Genomic DNA, 22,394 nt, shown 5'->3' with positions numbered 1-22,394 from the left:
CTGATAGAAATATTCAATCAGTTGATCGGCAACGATATGTTTGAGTCATTTATTAGGAACAATTGTTATTGGAGTAAATTCTTGGTCGGAATAAACAAGCGATTTGAAAACAATTTTCTTCCTGTTTTCTGACATTTTATTGGCTAAAAGGGAAACAGATTAATTGATAGGATTTTGTTCCTTTCGATTTAATTTAAAACAGATGTATAAAAACAACAACTTGTAGGTGGTTTTATGGAGAGTTAGCTTAGGGGCATGTGTTGTTTTTTACCTTTGGACAAAGCCAGGTAAGCCGTTTCCCCCTGCTTCCACTCTTTAAGCTAAGCTAAGCTAAGCTAATCAACAGCTGGCTCTTTGTTCATATTCATCATAACATTACAGCCATGAGAATGGTATTAATCTTCTCATCTTATCTTCTAATCAAACAACAACTAACCAACATCCATAAACCTACATTTTGTTTCGTATATTATAACAACAGTAGTGTAGCACCAACATCAGCTAGCATGAATCTCTCTCACAGGAGGTTCATTGGGACAACAGTACCTGTTAGCTCAAGTACCATCAATGCTAACAGTCTGATAACAACTAAGCAACTGTAATTTATAGATGGGAAAGGCCAGGCTGCTGTTATTAATAAATTAATAGAGGTTTAACAGCCACTTATATATACTACTATAATCAGCCTGTGTTAAAGCTCCCACGCTGCTCACAACTCTGACTTACTATTCTTATGTTCGGGAGCCTTTGCAAAGTGCTGTAATATTTTAGGTGTTTTCAGTCAGGGGCCAGATCCTTAAGTGCCTCCAGACCTGCAGATCAGTATTTGGACAACTCTTTTTATGGATTGCTTTTTTGATCCATAAAAACAACGCTGCCAAGAGCGGCCATTATTAGGCCTCAACAAGCCAAAGAGCAACTATGCTCTCTCCTTAGACATGATGAAAGGCATGCTAAGCTAACATAAGCAGACTTAAATGGAGACTTGGACACCAGAGCACGGTATTTGGCAGCAAACAGTGTTATGATTGTAATGGTGAGTGGAACAAGACTAAATCTGCTTCGACTAGGTCAAACATGTTCATGGCAGGAACCCCATAAATAGCTGTGCATTAAAACAGAGAGCCTAATTTGAAAAAACTCAGTGTAATCCAATCAGAGTGGATTTAACTTTGTTTGAAGATTGAAAACAAACAGGAAACGAGGGGTGACACTTTGTGGTGCCTTCTGGTGAGTGAAATAACACAGAAACACACTGCCTCTTTCTAAATGTGGAGGAAGAAATACTACTCGACTTCATCAACACTTCAGTGGTTGACCTCTGGTCGGTGTCTATATGTCAGATACAGACGCGAGTGAGAACAAGAGGATGTTTGGTTTTACTCCTGTGAAGCTGGTTGTCAGAAAAGGAGTCTGGTTTCACACCAAATGTGTAATCGTGCATAGTTTACGTAAAGCATCACCATCCATCCAAACTGCTCCTTGGGATGCTATGGACTAAATCTGAATGTAAATCAGTTTCTAACATCTTCTCCTCGTCTTCTCTCTAAGGAATTGGAATTTCTTCGTTCTTCTTCGCTTTTCTCTCCAGTGAACTTTGCGTCATCATGACATCTCTATCAATACTGACATACCAGACACATACAGCCTGGATCTCAGATTTGTTGAGCAAATAAATAGGTCTGGTGTGAAGATTATTTACGTTGGAGTAAATCAAATCAGAGCGAGGTAGGGCCGTATACTGTGCGATTAAACGGGACGCCATCTTCCTCCATAGATAGCCATCTACATCAGTTACTTAACACTGAATACTTAGTGTAACATAAGAACAAGAAGAATCAAGACTAAGAACTAAGGAAACAGATTACCTGCCATTTCATAAATTCTAATTATTCTTTCTTTATACATTTTCTTGAACTGTAAGATATTTATACAACACAGAATTCCACAGTTTGACTCCATCCCCTGAAGTACACATTAACTGCTTTAAAGTAATCTGTGCACAACTGGTGTTTGAGATTAAATGTCCTCGCCCTCTTGAAATACAGCGATAGACAAATGGCAACAAGCGTGGTTGAAATCGAAACAGCTGTACAAGAATGAATGAAGTGAAACAAAATGGCCCTTCAGTCTGATCACCAGGCTGTGAAATCAGATTATCAACACTCAGTATTTAACACACTGTTGTTGTATGTAAAAGCAGCGTTTTGCAGTTTCTAGCTTTGACTCCAATTAACAATACTTTGCATTTGTTCTTGAGTATTATTGTAAGTAAGGAGGTCTTAAAATAATGCTGTAATGCACTTCTGACGCTAATATGAGGCTTCGGCAGCCTCTGTGAATCAAATCAAGTAGATATCTTGCATAGTTACAGAGTTTCTAGTTTGAAATCCCCTGTTTGAATTGTGTCTTATAAAGAGTTTAAGAGGAACACGTGATTTGTCTCACTTAAATTTGCTTCAGCTAAACTTTGGAATTTATTCCTGTGGATTATGTCCCTTATCGCTAACATTGGAATTGATTTGAATCTCTTAACTGTCAGTACAAACAGCAAGCAAAACCTTTTGCAGACTTGACTCTTCAAATTGATTTGCCTGGTTAAATAAAGATAAAACTTAACACATCGCCTGCAGCATTAACTGTCAACTTCAGACAAAGGAAAGTTGCCAGAGGAAGTTGGTGTAAAGTTTCCTGAAACAATGAACAAAAACCGGGAATGGACCTAAAACTCTTACATCAGTTATATAACGATACATAATGTAAATATTACCCGGCCTTGGTGACACACCGCCTGCTGAGGCCACATGCAGCCGCGATGAAGCAAAACTGTGCATTTTAAAAGCCGCTCACTCTTGCATTATTGATTGTTTACAGTATTTTTAGCACGCGGGCTTGTGACGTCCCTGCATCTCACAAAAGTTATGTAAGGTTGTTATGAATAATACAACGTTCGATCAGAAGAATCACAATTTAAATGCTTCAGCAGAAACTCGGGGGATTGCCGGAGGAGATGTGAACATGTGACACGCTCACTGAGCATGAATTGTCTCAGTGTTTGCCATGTCATTTAATTATTCACCACAATGGGACGCCGCATTTAGTAACGAGGAGGGAACATGGCTGGAAGCAAATGCGTAGAAGATGTTTTACTGGAGAGCCACCCAGGAAACAAAGATAATTAGCAGGACTTTATCGGAGACTTTTGTAAAGTCCTGGCTGTTAAACAGGTGCTAGCTGGTGTTTGTGATTATAAGACTCTGCTGGGGAGAACTTGTTGTTCCTTTTCCTTCCATTTCTCTTTCTCATGAAAACCACAGGAGGTGTGAAACACCAGCATGAGCTCACACTGCTCAAAAAGGGAGTTTTGTGTGCGTGCGTATGTTTCATAACGATGTGCCAACCTGCATATGATTTTAATGTGTATTCCTGGAGTTGCTGTTTTTGCCTATCAGTGTACATTACATATATAATCCCTCAGCAATGGGACGCTCTCACTATGGCTCGAGGCTTCAACGAAACCTTGTACATGAAAGCAAAGAATATGAATGAGGTCTCATTGCTTCCCCCTCACTTCCCCTGCCACATGTCTGTCTTTAAACAGGAAGAAGGAAGTGGTGGAGTCAGCATTATCAGAAGCCACATCAAATATGTCAAAGTCGCGCCTTATCTTGACACAAGTGGGCCGGGTCACACGCACACACCGTCACAGACACACATGTGCGATCATAGTCTCTGATGTTTTCTCACTTCTCCAGGCCTGAAATAAACTTTACAATACATGTTATCAATGAAAGAAGTGTTGTTAAAGTGAGCTTAAAACAAAACCAAGAATCTACAGCCGACAATGTGCTCACAATGAATGTTTTAACATGCTAATGTTAAGCAAATATTTACCATCTTAGCTTAGTGTGCTAGCATGCTAACATGCGCTAATTAGCACAACAAAGCACAGCTGGGATAGTAAAAACGAGTGTTTTTATTTTATTATTTTATTATTTGGGTGGTGATGGCCTAGTGGTCTAGTAGTTAGGCTTCCAAATACAACACCAGAAGGTCGTGAGTTCAATACCATTGTGCCCCTGAGCAAGTCACTTAACCTGAGTTGCTCCAGGGAGACTGTCCCTGTAGGTAGTTCACTGTAAGTCGCTCTGGATAAGAGCTGAATGACCTGTAATGTAATTATTTATTTGTGATAAATGTACCAGTTTCTTCTATCTTCATCAGCAGCAGCATTAGGAAATTGACTTTTAACGGGGAAAGAGCAGATTCTCCTTCTCATATATACGAACAAAACTACTGTTAAAAACCTTTCCTCAATTATTTCTGTGCACAATATGTGATTTGAGGTGAATGTAAAATAAAAGACGGAAAGAAAACAATCCTGGGATTTGCAATTGCATTAATATCCTGAACACAATCTAACAACATAAGCAGCAGGGAGGCTCGTTGATTAGAAACATGGCTCTTTAATGTGAGGATGTGTGAAGCCTGGATTCAAGACTAAAACGTTGTATTTTGTTATTTAGTGTCTTTGAGCAAGACTGAAAGACATTAACAAACTCCAAATTCTGACATCCTTAGAGGTTTACTCTCATTATTACTCTGGAAACAAACCCAAGCAATTCATAACACCTGACTCAACCAGGGCTCATCCAGTGAATGTAGGGATCTTATTGGCTGAAGTTTGGGAAAAAGCAGCTCCTCTACTCTGCAGAGGTTCAGCAGGTCACACGCCAAAGGCTCCGCAGCTAAACTGTGGGTGGACGGGACAGCTGCCTAGCACACTTTCTCACCCTTTCTCCTCCAAGTAGGAAGAATTACTTTCTGAGAAGAACCGGCAACATTTGCCAGGTTCTTTTCTCCACATTTCCTTTGTAAAGAAACGGGCCCGTTATGGATTCCACAGGTGGCCTGAACTCGCTCCCACGGTTCTTCAGTCAGTTCAGGGCAGGGCTTCACTTTCGCTGCTCCTGTGGGGTGTGTGGGCTGCTGCATATGTATTGACATTTATAGACTTTTAAAGGAAAGTGAGGACACTTTGGCCGGTTCTCACTTCTTCAAATGGCTGTTTGAGACTTGGCTTAAAGGTTAACGTTAGAATTAGGTTAGTGTTAGAGTTGGTTAGTGGCTAGGGAATGCATGGTACACATGTGTGGGTAAATGCAGTAGGTATCCCTGACCTCATTTTATCTGCAAGCTTAACATAAAGCGGCTATAATTAATATTCTTTGTATTAATGATGGATCACAAGACTAGGTGTATTTGTTGCATCGTACTGAGGTTTCAAGATGCACCTGGCAACTATTTTCAGCAAAAGAGCTCTTTAAACCCAACGCACTCTACCTGCCCGAGACCAAACCAAGAACAGACAAAGTTAGTTACTAGCTGCTGAACATGGTGGAGCATTTAGCTGCTGAGAACCAGATATTTCTCTTGATCTTTTCCTTTTCTGTCAGTGGGGGACTTTCAGACATCTAAAGGTCACTGCCTAAATCTCTCCAAGTCTTTCTGTATCCATTTGCCTCTCGCTCCTTTCAAGATAAGGCTAAAGCAACCATAGTCGGGCTAAACTCACCCGTAGATCAGATCAGTGGATGGAGCTGGGCAACGTAACGGACTATCTATGTGTTGCATTTTCTTCCACAGACAAAATGCCCTGCAGACAAGAGCAGAGAGCTGGACCAAATTCAATTATGTGCTGAACCATCAAAAGCTTTGGGGACAGAGAGATAAACAAAACAACAAGCACTGTGATAGACGTTACAGGGGTGTATCTCGGTCAACTGAGGCCTCCTGGAGTCCAGAGGGCTGTATGGACGGGGTTAAGTCGCCCTCTTCCTTGACTCGAAACAGGAAGTTGCAGAGAAAGAGCAGCGGTGGGGGCTGGGGGAAGTACCACAACAAAACTCCACAGACAAGCTCCACAGCATGCACACACACCAACACAGAATCTCCCTTACAGCTGACGCACTTCATACCACCACCACCACACAGGCCTTTGTGCCCATAAGGAGCAAAATATGTTAAAAATGTCCTTTTTAAAAGCTTAATAAAAAGTCTGGTGGCACAGGAAGGGACCAGACCGGCTCATGGGGGGTTTACCAGTGATAGGTCATCAGCTTTAGAAGATAACGTCTGTGAGACTCAGGTGGGGAGGTTCTGATGTGGTGCTGTATGTGGAAGTCGTGATAACTAACAAAGCTCACCTCAGCAAGTTTGTAGGGTACGATGAGCCTCTCTCCGACAGTCACCGTCTTCCTCGTTGTCAGCGCTTCCAGCAGCATCTCCTCTTTGACCTGAAGAGGGAAAGAAACACAAGGACGAGGTCAAGATCACGGTTTGGTGTCAATAATACACTAATAAAGAGTATAATATATTCACATTGCCAGCAGACGAGTATGTCTTTCTGTTTTTATATTTTTTATTTAGTTGGTTACTTCTTCTTTGTGTCTGTTATTTATTCTCCCCTCAAACTCAAACAAAGGTTTTGATGAGTTTTATTTTGCTTCCGTTGAGATTGAATGTGTTAACGATGATCATCAGAAAGGTCTGATGATCTCACATGCTAGAGGGATGTGTTGTTTAAGTTGTGACCTATTAAAGTACAAAAAATAAAAACAACTCGTAATCATTACACAGGTGATCTGATCATAGGAAAAGTTATGCTGCAGAACGCTGTGAGAAATGTTTTTGGGATATACTTTATATGAAAGTTGAAAGTGATGAAGTCGTGGGAACAGTAAGAACAATAACATGCAGCTCTGCTCCAGTCCAAAGATGTCAAGACATACTTTTATTAAAGGGGTTCTCCAGAAATGTAATATTGCACTTCCATAAAGCTGGAGGACTCGCAAGAGACGTATAAAAAAAAAAAAGGGAAAGGTTCAAATTTAAACAGCAAAACCAGATATATGTGTATATGTGTATATGTGTATACATATATATATATATATATATATATATATATATATATATATATATATATATATATATATATATATATATATATAGACATATATATATATAGACATATATACATATATATATATATATATAGACATATATACATATATATATATATATAGACATATATATATATATAGACATACATATATATATATATATATATATATATATATATATATATATAGACATACATATACATATATATATATATATAGACATACATATACATATATATATATATATATATATATATATATATATATATATATATATATATATATATATATATAGACATACATATATATATATATATATATATATATATATAGACATATATATATATATATATATATATAGACATATATATATATATATATATATATATATATAGACATATATATATATATATATATATATATATATATATATATATATATATATATATATATATATATAGACATACATATATATATATATATATATATATAGACATATATAGACATATATATATATATACATATATATATACATATATATAGATATAGACATATAGATGTTTATACAGATATAGAGTTTGTTGTTCAAACCAAGGTCAATATTGCTTAAATAACATCTGGATTACATCATTGCTGCAAATGTTGCAGATGTTTGCATCAGCGTGGTGAAGCCCATAAATTATCTGGCATTTAAAGACAAACATTCCTTTCTGTTTACGTTTCTTCTACATTATAAGCGGCTTCTCAATTGACTCCCCGAAAAAAAATGTACCAAACAATATACATTACCATGATGACAGAAGATTTAATCCGGATCACTCATCCCTGACAATCTCCTAAACTGATGCTGAGAATAACTCTGCTGCTTGTAGCGAACACAGCTGGCCAAGATTAGCACGTAAACACTGCTCCGTGCCCCCTCACACATACGTACAGTACAATGCTATGTGGCGAGTTCGCACAGACTCTAAACTTGGCCCCAGACAAACCATTGATGACAGGGCCACACTGGGAGAAGCAGATGTCACCACACACATCTCCTCCATCTACAGGGATTATGGGAGTGGGCCGAACAGCTGCTGCTGAGACCACGTGTATGTGTTTGTATGTATGTGTGTGTGTATGTGTGTGTGTGTGTGTGTGTGTGTGTGTGTGTGTGTGTGTGTGTGTGTGTGTGTGTGTGTGTGTGTGTGTGTGTGTGTGTGTGTGTGTGTGTGTGTGTGTGTGTGAACACATACGACAGCATGTCTTTGTGTGATTGCCTGATGTCTTCATGTACGAAAGGCAAGAGTGTTAAAGCTAATACCATTATGGATCTAGTTTTGTCAACTGGCTCCTTTGTAAAGGCTTTGACATAAACAGACGGAATGAAAGGCTGTGGGTGTGTGAGTGCAAGTGTGCGTGTGTGTGTGTGTGTGTGTGTGTGTGGGGGGGGTGGCATAATCAGACTTCATTTCACACTGCCTGGTAATCCCTCGACTAAGAGCAAAGCCTATTCTGCAGCCTGGTGATTGGTCTTTAGCCGGTACATTTCCATGTATTAGTCTCTTGGTAACAGGCTTGCTGCTGCGTCTATGATCACAGCTCTAATACGATAACACACAGAAGTGTGTAAGCAACTAGTTTTGGGGTCAGATGCTGTTCTCTCTTTTCTTTGTGTGTAAAAACAAACACCAACATTGAGCGTAAACACCAACGCTTTCCTGTAATGCACCAAACGCAGCTACGCTTGAACTTGGACATCAATCCTTCTTCTGCTCTAATGCTACAAACAAAAAGACACGTTTTAGTGTTTTTTAAGCAGCGGCGTTCGGTATGATCGTGTACACAATCAGCTCATCAGTACCATCAACTGAATGTGTTAAACGTATCACATTGTGTTTCCTCATGCGGCGGTAGATAGTGACCTAACCAGTAGTAGTAAAAGGTAAAGATATTCCCATATTGTTGACCAAAACTTACTTAATACAAAGTAAACATTTAAAACACATGTCAACAAATTCAGGCTTCAGTGGGATTTGTTGTCACAGTAAGATACTCTCTTTGGGCCGATTACCAGTTTGCACAGGAATGTTTCTGGTTTGCTCAAATCACTCGAGTCTGCAGCTCAGAGGATCCCGCCTGTCAGCCGTCCATCAGCTCCTGCTAACTCTACTTCCTCCTCCAGTTCCACATCCACAGGAAACAGGAAGTCCTGACTAGTTTCATTCCTATTCATTCATCAATCCACACATCGTGCCAATCAGTGCTTCACATTAGTGTACCGCAGTAATATTTCACATCCTATCCCGTCTACAATGCTGTTTTACATATCAAAGTGAAGCACGGACGGATTCCAACATTAGTTATTCATGCAAATGAAGACTTCACTCAGAGGCAGCATGTGCACTTTAGCTGAGCTTTCCAGTCTCGCATGAGTCACGCGAAAATGCATTTAACAAACCTCAAGAACCCATTTCAGCCATTTAGCGAATTCTCTTAAAATAAAGTCATGCATCACCAATAAAACGTGAGTGCTCAGTACTTCTGATGGTGCCCGTCTGGTCTGTACATCCAGCCATTCTCTTAGCATCAATTACATACCAATTCAAAGCCACTAGTAAATGCACGGGTCAAGTTACAATTAAATCAAAGGCAACGTTTAAGCTTTTTGGCCAATTTCCCAATGTTTTCACCATCAACTGTCAAAGAAATACACATGCAACAAACAAAACCATTGCATATGTTTAATTATCTTCCCGTCCACTCAACGCCTTACGTCAACTAACGCTGGTTTCCCATTGGTTGACCCCTCTTTTGAACCGCCGACACGTTACGTCGCTGCAGGAATGTTGTCAAATGAAAGAGTTCAGACGGCCCTCAAATCGCTGTTTCAATGTGACTCTCTGTTTGTTTGATTTCATTAAGCTGTGTTTTGCTTTTCCTTCCTTCTTCATCTTCCCTTTACGAATGTTTTATACGTCCCTGGGGACAAATAGCTATTGCACCAACAACCAGACATCCAAATAAACTTGAACTTAAAACACTAAACCCCGAGCATGTGGCCAACATGTGGCTGCGCTCACGTCACTGCCCTCTGGACCTCAGGAGTCAAAGAGACCAGTCTGGATGTTAGAGGGGAACCCTGGCCGGCCCTCCGCAGTCATAACATCCCCGCTGTGCTGTTGACAGGAGTCTCCGGCACACTTCGGACATTGTTTTGTCAGCGACTCAACAAGCACATCCGGCTAATCGTTACAGTTTGTAACAGGGACTGGGAAGTGCCCCCATCCCTCAATCCCAAGGTAAATCAGAACAGCATGCGGATGTTTGAGCTGTCCTCACAGTGCACACTGATGAGTGTGTGTAAGTGTGTGTGTGTGGTTTGCACTCAGTGTCAAGAATGAACAACTTCATACATTTGAAAGCGCCGTGTGGCACGTGGAGTCTGAGGCTGTCCTGCAGACCAGACTGATCAGTGTGTGTTGGGTAATTACTACATTGTCTAGATTGAGCTCAGGAAAATATACAGTATGCATAAATCAAAGCCACAATAACTGCTTTTCAGTTTTTAAGTGTGTAATAATATAACAAATACATCAAAAAAGAGGTTATACACATATGTTTAAATGAATGAACCAGCATGAGACTGTCCACAACGCGGAGATACTGCCGTCTATGAGGCAGTTTTACTTCTACAGTCTGACCACAATATTGTTGTTGAAACCAGATGTGGGCTAAACTTCATTTGAACTTTATTTACAGAGACAAAGTGAGCAAACTAATCTGCTTTGAAACCAGACAAGTAGAGATTGTATTGAGCAAAGACGTGACCATCCAACAAGCATCTATAAGTGACGTTTACAGCTGAAAAGACCAAGAAACCAACCGACCGAAAACCTCAAAATGAAAGAACAAAAAGGTTTTTGATGAGTAAATCATGTATGATTCACAAATGATCCTTTATAACCATGCAGGTGATTTGAGACAACAAGGCCCTGCTGTTCCTCGTGGGGAAAGCTCGCCCACCCAACAGCACGGCAGCTCAAGAGGTCTGAAAATAGCCTCAACACAAAGTACTTTGTGGAAGCACTGGATGGTCGGACGGCTCTTTGGGACCTGAAGCACCTCTTAACTTCCGCTGTCAGCACAAGCTGTGCTCAGAGAGTCCTCCGCTCTCCCACATATGGGAGGTCGATTGTGGCATGAAGAACTCCGATGACTCTCAGACACACAGCTAAAGGAAAACTTGTTCGCTTAAGTGGGTGCTAGTTGTTCTTTAAAGTTCACTAAGTCCATGGAGTTTTAAGTATCTCCAGTGGGCATGTAATGGAATAACGTTGGGAGAAGAAATGGCAAAGAAAGTATTTCGGGAGAAAAAACAAGCCCTGCGGTAAATCCCTGCTCCAATTCTTAATTTTTATTATCCTTCAAATATTTGAGAGTATTGCATTTCTGCATGAAGTCAGCAAGACATAAAGCACTTTGTTTTCTGACTCAGACATGTCATACGTGGCTTTTTCTTGTGGATTTTCAGATGAAAACTGGGTTATTATTAAAGCTAAATTACATTTAGCCACAGTTCCATAACATGTGTAGATGTGTTGAACGTTACTAATGGCTGCATGGCGCCGCCGCTCACCTCCAGCAGCTCTGAGACGACGGGCAGGCCCTCTGGGTTGCAGATGTCGATGGAATCGTCCCTGTAGGTCTTCTTCTTGTAGCGGATGTTTCCCAGGTGGAGGATTGCTGACAGCAGGGAGAAGATCCTGAAGGAAAAGAAGAAAGGCACTTATTGTTAAGACATTTACGCTATTTTCAGGCAACTCACGTACCGTCTTACTTACGAGTTCCTGTACTGACCAGAACACCTTGTGGGGCTTGTCACAGTGGATTTATCTCCTAAACACTAGAAAGATTTAAAAATAATAGTTGGACATTCTGGGAATTAGGCTTATTTGCTTTCTTACCGAGAGACAGATGAAAAGATTGAACGTGTGTTTGCTCCACAACATAAGGCACACGTGCTCAGCTTATTTTAAGTCCACTTAGCTGATAATGTTTCCTTAACACAATCCTTAAACTGATTCTAACAGACCGAGCTTCTGTCATCATTTATATAAACTAGCAGTCGTACTCATCGCGTAGCTCATCTTACTGTTTGCGTGTGGTGGGTAAAAAGCCGACCATCTCCATCGCCAGCTGCAGACGCTCGAAGTCATGTTTCAGATCCTCTCCTTCAACTGTGAAGGAGTCCTGCTGGTGTCAGGTGAACACACACACACACACACACACACAGAAAGAGAAAGAGGAGAACAGAGAAAGACATCAGCATCACAAAGGATTTTGTAATGAATATAAAACACATAAACTTCACTAAACCTGCTTAATAACGATCAAAACTGTTCTGCTACAGATGGAGACAACTTGGTGAAACTAATGTGTGTGTATCTACTGCACAAGTGTCCTTCACAAGATAACGAGGGTGTGTATGTGTGTGACTGAGCAGGGTTTCCCACAGTATTATTACATGTGCTTCACAAAGATGGCCTCCACTAACATCACAGGAAGTTATCGCACCTGAAAATGATCAAATATATAAATGAAAAGACATTTTTTCACGATTTTTGCTCAGTTTTTCAGATCTCAAAGTCAAAAACATTGAGTGTTAGTCAACTTAGAACTTCTTTATTCGAGGACAGCGAAGGTAAAACAAAGTCATTGTTTTGTGAGTCGCAAGTAAATCTCAAGTCTTGGCTATCAAGTCAAAACCAACAGAGACGAGTCAAAGTCCTAAAAGAGTCCTAAGCAATTCAGCATGCGTCTTGGTGTTCCTGTGATGACGTCCACGTCTTCATTCAATGCTTTCAGATTCAACGAACAGGAAAATCAAGAGTAGATTTCTCGCGCTTTGAATACTTTATAATAAACATCATTTTGAACTTGGGGAGAATGTCAAGTCATTCCAAGTCTAAAGGCCAAAGTCCAAGTGGAGTCGTGAATCACCGGTGCCGGAGTCAAAGTTGAGTTATAAATCAGATTAATGACGCGAGTCCAAGTCACACAACTCAATCCCGTCAACACTCGCTCGTCAGACAGCAAACATCTTTAATGGGTCACTAAATGTTGTCATGTAGTCGGACTCAGCAGATGACTGAATAATCAATTAAATATTACATCTGCTATCAAGTGATTAGTTAAAGCAGCTCACTGCGATGTTTTTCAGCCCCTTCTGTTAACATGTATTCTGGGGAAACCCCGCGCAGTGAACACAAGAGTGCATATCTGTGTAAGTGGGAGACACTATTATCCTACAGTGATAGTAAAGGAGGTATGCATGTGTGTATGCACACAGTGATTGTGTGTGTGTGTCTCCTCAGGCCCTCCGGTCGGTCAGCATGTCTCCGCTCCGACAGCGAGCCTCTCTCAGGCTGTAATTAGCACATACCACAGCGACCGGCCAGCGAGAGAAGACACAGGAACCCATAATCCACACTCTGCTTTGCCTCTTCTACGCTTTAACATTCAACACTCCTCTGCTTCTCCATTGTTTTCCTTTGGCTCAGAACTTGTCAGGAACTGCAGAGCCAACTATCGCCGTATTTCTCCAGCGAGCTTCTCCAATTGCAACAAAAGGGGTTTTGAGGCTTCGAGCTACGGCGAGCCCCGGGAAAAAGCCAGTTTTCAAATTGCCGGGTATGTTAGACCTCTGCGCCAAGCGGCACAATGTGATACGTCGAAGGAAGTTGAGAAAATAAAGAGTGAAGGAGTACTTTGGTTGAAAACCAAAAACCTTAGCTGTTGTTACTTCTCGAGTGCAGTGAGGGATGATTAGGAAACAATCTGTTCTTCTTACTTCTCACCCACAACTTCAAATTGTAATTTTATGCCAGTTGCAACTATTCTGGTGCAGGCTTACAGCAAACTGAGTGAAGTCAAGAGCCCAGCTGACGCAGCACATGGAGCTTTTTAACGGATCGCTCATGCATCCAGGTAAAAGTTATGTGCATCCAGTCGAAGCTTACTTACCATGACTTAATCATGATTTATGTTGTCAAGGCACCCAGTCCATGTTGCGCCAAAAGCAGCATGCCACCCCGTCACTCGACATTCCACACGACCAAAAACCATAGACAACAAAACAGGCACAAAATGCACAAAGCCCCGCAGCCGCAGAGGCCCAGAACCAAACACCCGACTGCACACATCAAATGCAAACATCCAGAAAATGTTTGGTCTTTGGGATCTTTAGTCAAATACTTGCTTTCTTTTATAAAATCTTGTTGGTTTATCTTCTATTTTTGGCTCCAGACGTTGCATCTGGAATCTGTATACACACACACACACTGTTTAAAGCACTGGGTGTCACTATTTACTGCAGCCTGCCCCCCCCCTCCCTCCTGCACATTGACCAATGGTAGAGGTCATGGGTTAAATAGGCCCAAAGGGCTGGTCAGATGCTCAGACAGCTGTCAAGAGCTGCTAAATGTGTGTGAGAGAGAGAGAGAGAGAGAGAGAGAGAGAGAGAGAGAGAGAGAGAGAGAGAGAGAGAGAGAGAGAGAGAGAGAGAGAGAGAGAGAGAGAGAGAGAGAGAGAGAGAGAGTCTGTCTGTCTGTGTGTGTGTGTGTTTGAGGGTTTGTCAAGACGGTGACATCATCGCACTGACCGACCCTTGAGTGAGACAGTGTGTCAGCAGACACTGAGACGGGACGGTTGTGTTAGGAAAAATATGAGGGAGAGGAGCCAAGGGAAAAAGGAGTGCAGAGAGAGAGAGAGAGAGAGAGAGAGAGAGAGAGAGAGAGAGAGAGAGAGACAGAGAGAGAGAGAGAGAGAGAGAGCGAGAGAGAGAGCGAGAGAGAGAGAGAGAGAGAGAAAGAGAAACATTTTGATGAGAAGATCGATAACAATCTCTTTCTTTGGCTTTAGTATTTGTATAATGTTGCACCTTTCAATGAAAAACAATAAAATAAAAGATATAAATTGGCTACAATTGAATAAAACAGATTTAAAATGTAAAGAATGACGACAGTGCACGTCAAGTATATGGAATCAGTGCATGGTTAGCCTAGCTTAGCATAAAGGCTAGCTGTCATGCTAAGCTAGGCTAAACACATCCTGACTGTAGCTCCATATTCAAGGCATCAATGCTAATCTCACTGTTGGAAAGAAAGCAAATAAGTATGTTTATTTACAGATGATAGTAAACTGAAAACATGTATGGATACATTTCTACACGTTCTTTCTACTGGGATCCAAAACGACAGCTTGTTCCAGCCCCTCTCTAAGCACAAGAGGGGAGTATGTTATGCTCAAAAGACAGATTTTAGGTTCTTTAACTGGATGAATGGATCCACAATACGTGTCCTCAGAAACCCTTTCCTGGATAAGAGAACAGTTTTTAAAAAAGTGGGCGACAAAGAGCCAAAGTCAAGAGGGAAGACCAATAGACGAGTCGTATTTATACTAATCGTCTCTCGTGTCTAGTGTTTGCTCGCCGGCAAAATCAAACTAACACAATCTCCTATTAGGAGATACTGAATCCCTTAACCACACACAACATATCCCACTGACCAAACATTACTCACTTCAAGTGGAGACTGGCAAGACAGCAACGGGCTCAAAGAGCGGTGACACACATACACACAGAGTGGACCACACACTTAGAGGGAAGTTTCAGGACGTGAAGCCTATTGATCACTATTGAAACCTTCTTACTGCATGTGAAGGATCATTTAATGTTAATGTTTTGACCTGAAGGTTATTTTTCAGCTGTGAAATTACATATAATCCATAATACTTTCAATTTTTTACCTTCTTTTTGATACTATTTATGTTCAACCATGCTCCCAGCAATGACCATTTAATGTATTTACATGCTTTGATTAACTAATACATTAATTAATACAGTAGTTTTCATCGTTAGTGGCGGGGTCCACCATTCCCGTGCTGGATTCTACTGTTACATATCGACGCACGAGGGTTTGCAATCTTATCTCATTGATTTAAGCCTCACTGCTTACTCTCATACAGCCGTATAATAGCTGTATTAAGTTACTGCTAATGCAAAAGCAACCTTTCTTACTGCTGCTGGTTCACATTCAAAGTGGCAAAACATGGGCTGGAGGATTATGACTTTGAGTACAAAGTTTTTGACAATAATTGCAATAAATGTTTGTTTATATTATGCGTTTATGTTTTTTTCTACATTGTTTTTATTAATCTCACATATCTGTATTCATTAATTAATTAATAACATTTAATATTGACATTATAAATGGAAAATAAAAAGGATGAATCCTTAAAATTAGAAAAAGTTTAATAGATTTCTCTGCAACTCTCAGCGTCTGTATGACAATATACCAAAACACACATTCATAATAAGACTTTGTATTTAATTAAATGAACTTAATGTATTTCTTTAATGTATTTAATGTATTAAATGTATTTATTTATTACATTTATTACATTTATTTATTAAATGTATTAAATGTATTTAATTCATTTAATTTATTTAATTCATTTAATTTGTTTAATTTATTTTATTTAATTCATTAACAGTATGCTATTGGATGTTGCGATTATAATTTATTTTTCAAAATGCACAAGTCCTCTACGATGATTATCCTGCAGAGTTTCAGATAATTAATGTAAATGCAGCGCTGAAGGTAAATTCCTGAACCTTCCCTTTAAAGATGCCGGTTTCCAGGTTTGAAGTCATCACCCTAACCCCGACAGCAAAGCATCCAAAGCCAAATATTTACATTAAAGGGATTCCTTTATGTTGGAGTTTGGTTAATCATCGTACTGTGTCTATATATATATATATATATATATATATATATATATATATATATAATATATATATATATATATATATTGGGTCATTACATAAAAGGTATCCCTTTAAAGGTTTTCTTTATCGAGCCGGACCAGCTGAGGTCAGCTCAGGTCGCCTCCATCTTTAGTCCAGAACAAGCGTGTGTGCACAGCGGAGAGGGAGAACAAGACTGGCACCCCGAGCACAACGACACACCCAATGAGCACAGACGCACACAAACAGCTCGCCATCCACATGATACTGACCAGATCGCTCTCATAGTAATTGTCCCAGTGGAGTTTGTGCGATTTCTTTGTCATCTGGAAGCAAGGCAGAGCGGGTTAAGAAGAAAGGAATTACACACAGTAATACGCACGACTGAGAAAGATGACACATGCTGTTAATATGTGAGGAATAAATTACTAATCCTCTCACTCACACAAACAGACACACACATCTCCAGAGCTGCACTAATTCAATCCATGATCAGAGATGACGGAGGAACAGCACAGTCTCAATCAGTGGGAGATCTAAGGGACGATATAAATGACTTTCTCACACTACGTGCACTTATACTACAAGTATTCAGATTAATAAAAAAAGAAAAGTAGCAATAACGTGTAAAATGACCCCATTACAAGCATAAATTTAGCAAATTATCCTCAAATAAATTAAGTAATGTGGAATTAGCATGTTACTGTTTAAGCTGGTCGAGTTGGAGCTGATTTTTACTTCATTATATATCGTACAAGGTCATATTTTATAAGTCGCTTATATGTTTTGTGCAAATGAATTAGTATCTGTAGCTGTCAAATAAATGTAGTGGCCTAAAAAAGTAAAATATTTCCCGTAACATAACATTGAATCTGAAAGTACAAGATCCACAAAATGTTATTTAAAATTATAATCCTTAAGACTTTTATGAAATCAAACCCCTTTTTTATATTGTGTATTATCTTTATTGGTATTGTTGGAGTGTTTCATGAGGAAGATGTCCGGCTCTTTATCGGACAGACACTCCGCTATGTTTAGCAGCTAGCTGCGTTTGTCTGCTGTTTGGTGCTGAGAAGGAAATGTTAAGTCTTATATATATAATATCTAAAGTTGCACAGCTAAACAACGAGCCCGACCTCGCTAGGAAGCTCCGTTAAGATTCAGGAGATAATTCTCTGCAGATATTATATTGTTATTATGAAAGAATATAGATTATTTAAGGATTCCAGTACATGAGAAGATGTATTTAGTTATGATCCACTGCTGACACACAAAGAACAGAATTCATCTCTGAGAGAGAGAATAGAAATAAATATGGATAATCATTCTGCTCCTCTGTGACACCATGTGTGTCAGGAGTGTGTGTGTGTGTGTGTGTGTGTGTGTTCCTAACAAAACAGCAGGCTCGCAGTGTGTCGCGCACACGCTCAAACAAATGCGTGTGTGCACACAAACACACGCGACCGCCGGCGCCCTCTGCACGAGAGCAAGTCAGCGCCAGATTAACTCCTGAGTATTGCTGTTGCCATGGAAACAGAGCTGCATAGGAACGGGCAGCCGGCAGCAGAAGATGGGGATGAGAGGGGGGGGTGGGGGGGGGGGGGGGAATCGGGATGAGAGGGGGGGGGGTCGGCTGTTTGTTGTCGTGGGGATTAACGGAGGCGGAAGAAAAAAAAAACTGTTACTTTTTTTGGGGGAAGCCAAACGAGAAGAACAAAGGAGGGTTTTTTTTTTATGTGCCCCCCCCCCCCCCCCTGATGAACCGCTATATGAAGAGGGAATATGAATCCTCACACATCTGCTGCCAACACACACACACACACACATGTACCGTAAAAGACACTCACATATGGAGGCTTCTGGTATGTACACAAGCACGTAAACACATCCTGCCACACACACACACACACACACACACACACACACGTATACAGTATATGAGACACACACACACACACACACACACACAGATGCAGGGTTGATGCAATCAACACTTCAGAGCGTTGATAAATGAGTGAAGAAGATCCAAAAGGAGGAAAGGGAGATGTTTCTATCATCGTCTTCAGAGTCTCCATCGATCTCTCTACATGGCGTCTTCAAGCTTCACGTTTCCAACATAATGTTCGCTTCTTACATTTGTGAAGAGAGAAATGTTATTATCACTTTCAATTCATTCTTTGTAGCTCAGGAAAACTGAAAGGGCACGTCGGGCCTCATGCAGGAACCAGTCGTACGAACACATTTGTGTTTATGGGACACACATGGGTGATTTAAGACAAATGGGGGAGACGTGTCGTACGAGTCGTGTGCATACATGTGTTACATACATACATTTGGAGTTTAAATATGAGATTAAAAAGCTACGAGGCACATGGTTTTCCTTCACATTACAAATCACAGTATCGTTTCGCCCTTCAACTTTATGTTCCACTAACCGGTTGTTAGTAATAGCTGAGAAATGATTTTGTATAAATTGCTTCATTCTGGTTTTGTGGAATATTTTGTCGTTTGTCTGTAACTTGTAGTTAAATAAAGGATTACATTGAATACATACATATGTATAAAACTAACAGCATACTGTACATTGAGACATTTCTAAGAGCCAGGCGGCACATTGCAGCTCTAGCTCTTAGAATACAAATACTTTTTCCTCTTTCATGGTGGCAGACACACGATTTTAATCATTTAGCAGGTAACACAACAGAGCGGCATTAATATATATATGTGGACTTTATCTATTTGTATTTCTTTATGAACTGAATACTGTGTTGTCTGCATTGGTGTGTGTGCAGACCTGGTTGAGGTAGTGATATTCCTCAGGTTTCAGCAGGTGGAAGGACTTCCTCTCCTCTTCACTGGCTCCGGCCAACAGGTAGTAGAAAACATGGTAATTCCTACACACACACACACACACACACACACGATAAGTTAGAGGGTATAATTCTACAGCACAAAAACACTTGTCTTGAATCATTTTAAATTCCATCAGAGGTGAAGCGAGGGCAGCAGCGTCCACGTCTCCTCGCTCCGCTGAAACGACGCCTCAGGGAGGAAACTGCGTTCAAAGATTTGGAGTGGAGTACAGTGGAATGATATCTCTCACAACCCGAACCTGTAGCATGCAACAAACAAGTCACACCTTTTCCACATCTCAAGTCAAACAAAGCAGCAGTGATGTGTGTGTGTGTGTGTGTGTGTGTGTGTGTGTGTGTGTGTGTGTGTGTGTGTGCATGTGTGTGTGTGGGCTGGAGGTCAGAGATGTAATTCTATTACATCTGGAAACAAGCTTCTCTGCACGGGGACGCTCAGCGCCGGAGGGCGTGGTGGAGTTAAAGAGCCCAGAGAGGATATTAAAGAGTCCTGATCTGTTTGGTGGACGGGTAGAAGGATGTTTTTAACTGAAACTGAGATGTAGTACGAGTAGTGCTTTAATGTTAATACACTACTAAATAATATTAAATACTACGAGTAGTTTTATTGTTTTTACAGCTGTGAAATATGACCTCAAATATTCTCTTTATTTCTAAATAGATTTGTGCTGACCTGCCACAAGGCTGGACTTAAGGCAGTGAGTACAACCACCAACAGAGCCATGCTAGCTGTTTCCCCCTGCTTCCATTCTTTGTGCTAAGCTAAGCTAGCTGGCTGCAGGCGGTCAAATGTATCATGTTTCTTTTTCTGTCTTCTTAAAACCTGTACTTAAAATACTTCTTCCTATTATTAAACTGTTTGTTTCACTATAAAACTACAACAATAATTCAGACAGAAGTGCGGATGGACTGGATGTCGTTACAGCCGACAGCTTCAGCTACTTCTTATTTTCTTCCTCTGAAAGGCGTGTCACGACACTGGAGTTAAGATTTAAGATAGTCCGCAGTTCATCATCCGCCCGCCGGCTCTCCTGCCCCTCTGCTTCAGGTCTGAGCCGCCTCGGGGGGGAGGGGGGTCCTGTCTTTAGTTTCTACCCTATCAATATGGCTGCCGGGGCCTGTCATCAGCATGAAATAGAAACCCCGGGACAATCAGGGTTAGAGGGATTAGATGACCGGTGGAAGGTTTTTTACGTTGTTGTTTTTCTCACAAAACCTTTACGCTTGGCGGGACCTGTTTTGCGATACGCTGGACAAGAGCGTGTTGTCTGAGAGACATTTTTTAGGGATGTGTGTACAGGTGGAAATTCCTACGCATGTGTTTATGTATGTGTGTGTGCTGCGTAGGATATACGAACACAGTGTCTGCCAGTGTGTGAAAGTGAGAGCGGGCGGTGTTGATATGAAATATCTCAAACCTCAAACGGAAACATGAGAGTTTGCAGTGTTAACTTATAGAGCAAAGGGCAGAGGTGTACTTCAGATGGACACCTGATATATATCAGCATGTCAGGAATGTGTTAAGTACATGACAACACCCTGACGAACACTGTGGTCAGTGAGGAAGGTCAGATCTGCCAGTGATGAAGTTATAGATACAAATGTATTGAGAGTTATCGTCCACAGTCGTTAGTGTGATCCACTCACCGCTCGTTGTGCTCCTGGTACACCAGGCGGGATTTCTCCAGCAGGTACTTCTCCACATAGGCTCTGAAAATAAAAGAATATATCACCATTTGTAAGAGATTAAATGTCACCAGTCCATCATGCATGTGTGTGTGTGTGTGTGTGTGTGTGTGTGTGTGTGTGTGTGTGTGTGCGTGTGTCTCACCCTCTGACAGTGCCACTCTCCTGGTAGTTGACCTGGATAAACTTTCCGAAGCGGCTGGAGTTGTTGTTGTGTGCCGTCTTAGCGTTTCCAAAGGCCTGAGGAGAAAAATGGAAACATATCAGCATGTAGTCAGGTGAGAACTGGCAGGTGCACAGTGTGTGTTCATCTCCTTTCATTCTCTTTGTACAGACGTGACACAGAAAAGAGGCAGACATCCTTTAGGCTCGTCTGGCAAAAGCAGAAGGATAAACTGCTTATCAACAAGTTATAGCAAATAAAGAGTCTTCAGGGTCTTTGTATGAAACGTTATGACGGGAACTGAACTCTGATCAGAAGTGAAGAAATATGTTCGTAGAAGAGGGAAAAGCTACCAGTCACAGTACTGTAACAGAGGGCATGAGGCTCAGGAAGGGGCCCCCACACACACACACACACACACACACACACACACACACACACACACACACACACACACACACACACACACACACACACACACACACACACACACACACACACACACACACACACACACACACACACACTAAACTGCCAAATTCCTATAAAGGCAAACACATGGCTGAGCTGAGAAGAGACACACACACACACACACACACAGACTACCACACACACACACACACACACACACACACACACACACACACACACACACACACAGCCCATCATTAGAGGCCCCTTTAGAACTCATTCAGGTTCTTATTAGGTGTCTCATGGGCCCAGTAGGAGCTCGTTACTTAGGAGAGAGGAGAGGAAACAAGGAGGAGAGGAGAGAAGGAGAGAGGAGAGGAGAGAGAAGGAGAGAGGAGAGGAGATGAGGAAAAACAAGGAGGAGAGGAGAGAAGGAGAGAGGAGAGGAGAGAGGAGAGGAGAGGAGGAAACAAGGAGGAGAGGAGAGAAGGAGAGAGGAGAGGAGAGAGAAG

At 41.0% G+C, this 22,394-nt stretch overlaps 1 protein-coding gene across 1 annotated transcript in view; it reads right to left on the bottom strand.

Annotated features, from left to right (window-relative positions):
- LOC115009616 (unconventional myosin-IXa-like) overlaps positions 1-22,394 on the bottom strand; it is a 111,399-nt gene that overhangs the window by 39,994 nt on the left and 49,011 nt on the right. The window contains 7 exon segments of the mRNA XM_029433747.1: positions 6,207-6,296; positions 11,584-11,710; positions 12,100-12,200; positions 17,025-17,078; positions 19,547-19,646; positions 21,270-21,332; positions 21,454-21,548. Coding sequence (XP_029289607.1) covers positions 6,207-6,296; positions 11,584-11,710; positions 12,100-12,200; positions 17,025-17,078; positions 19,547-19,646; positions 21,270-21,332; positions 21,454-21,548 — 630 coding nt within the window.

The sequence above is a fragment of the Cottoperca gobio genome, chromosome 6 (genome assembly GCF_900634415.1).
Source record: "Cottoperca gobio chromosome 6, fCotGob3.1, whole genome shotgun sequence".
Classification (NCBI taxonomy): domain Eukaryota; kingdom Metazoa; phylum Chordata; class Actinopteri; order Perciformes; family Bovichtidae; genus Cottoperca; species Cottoperca gobio.
The sequence above is the reverse complement of the archived record's forward strand: the minus strand, read 5'-3'. Positions and strand labels throughout refer to the sequence as shown.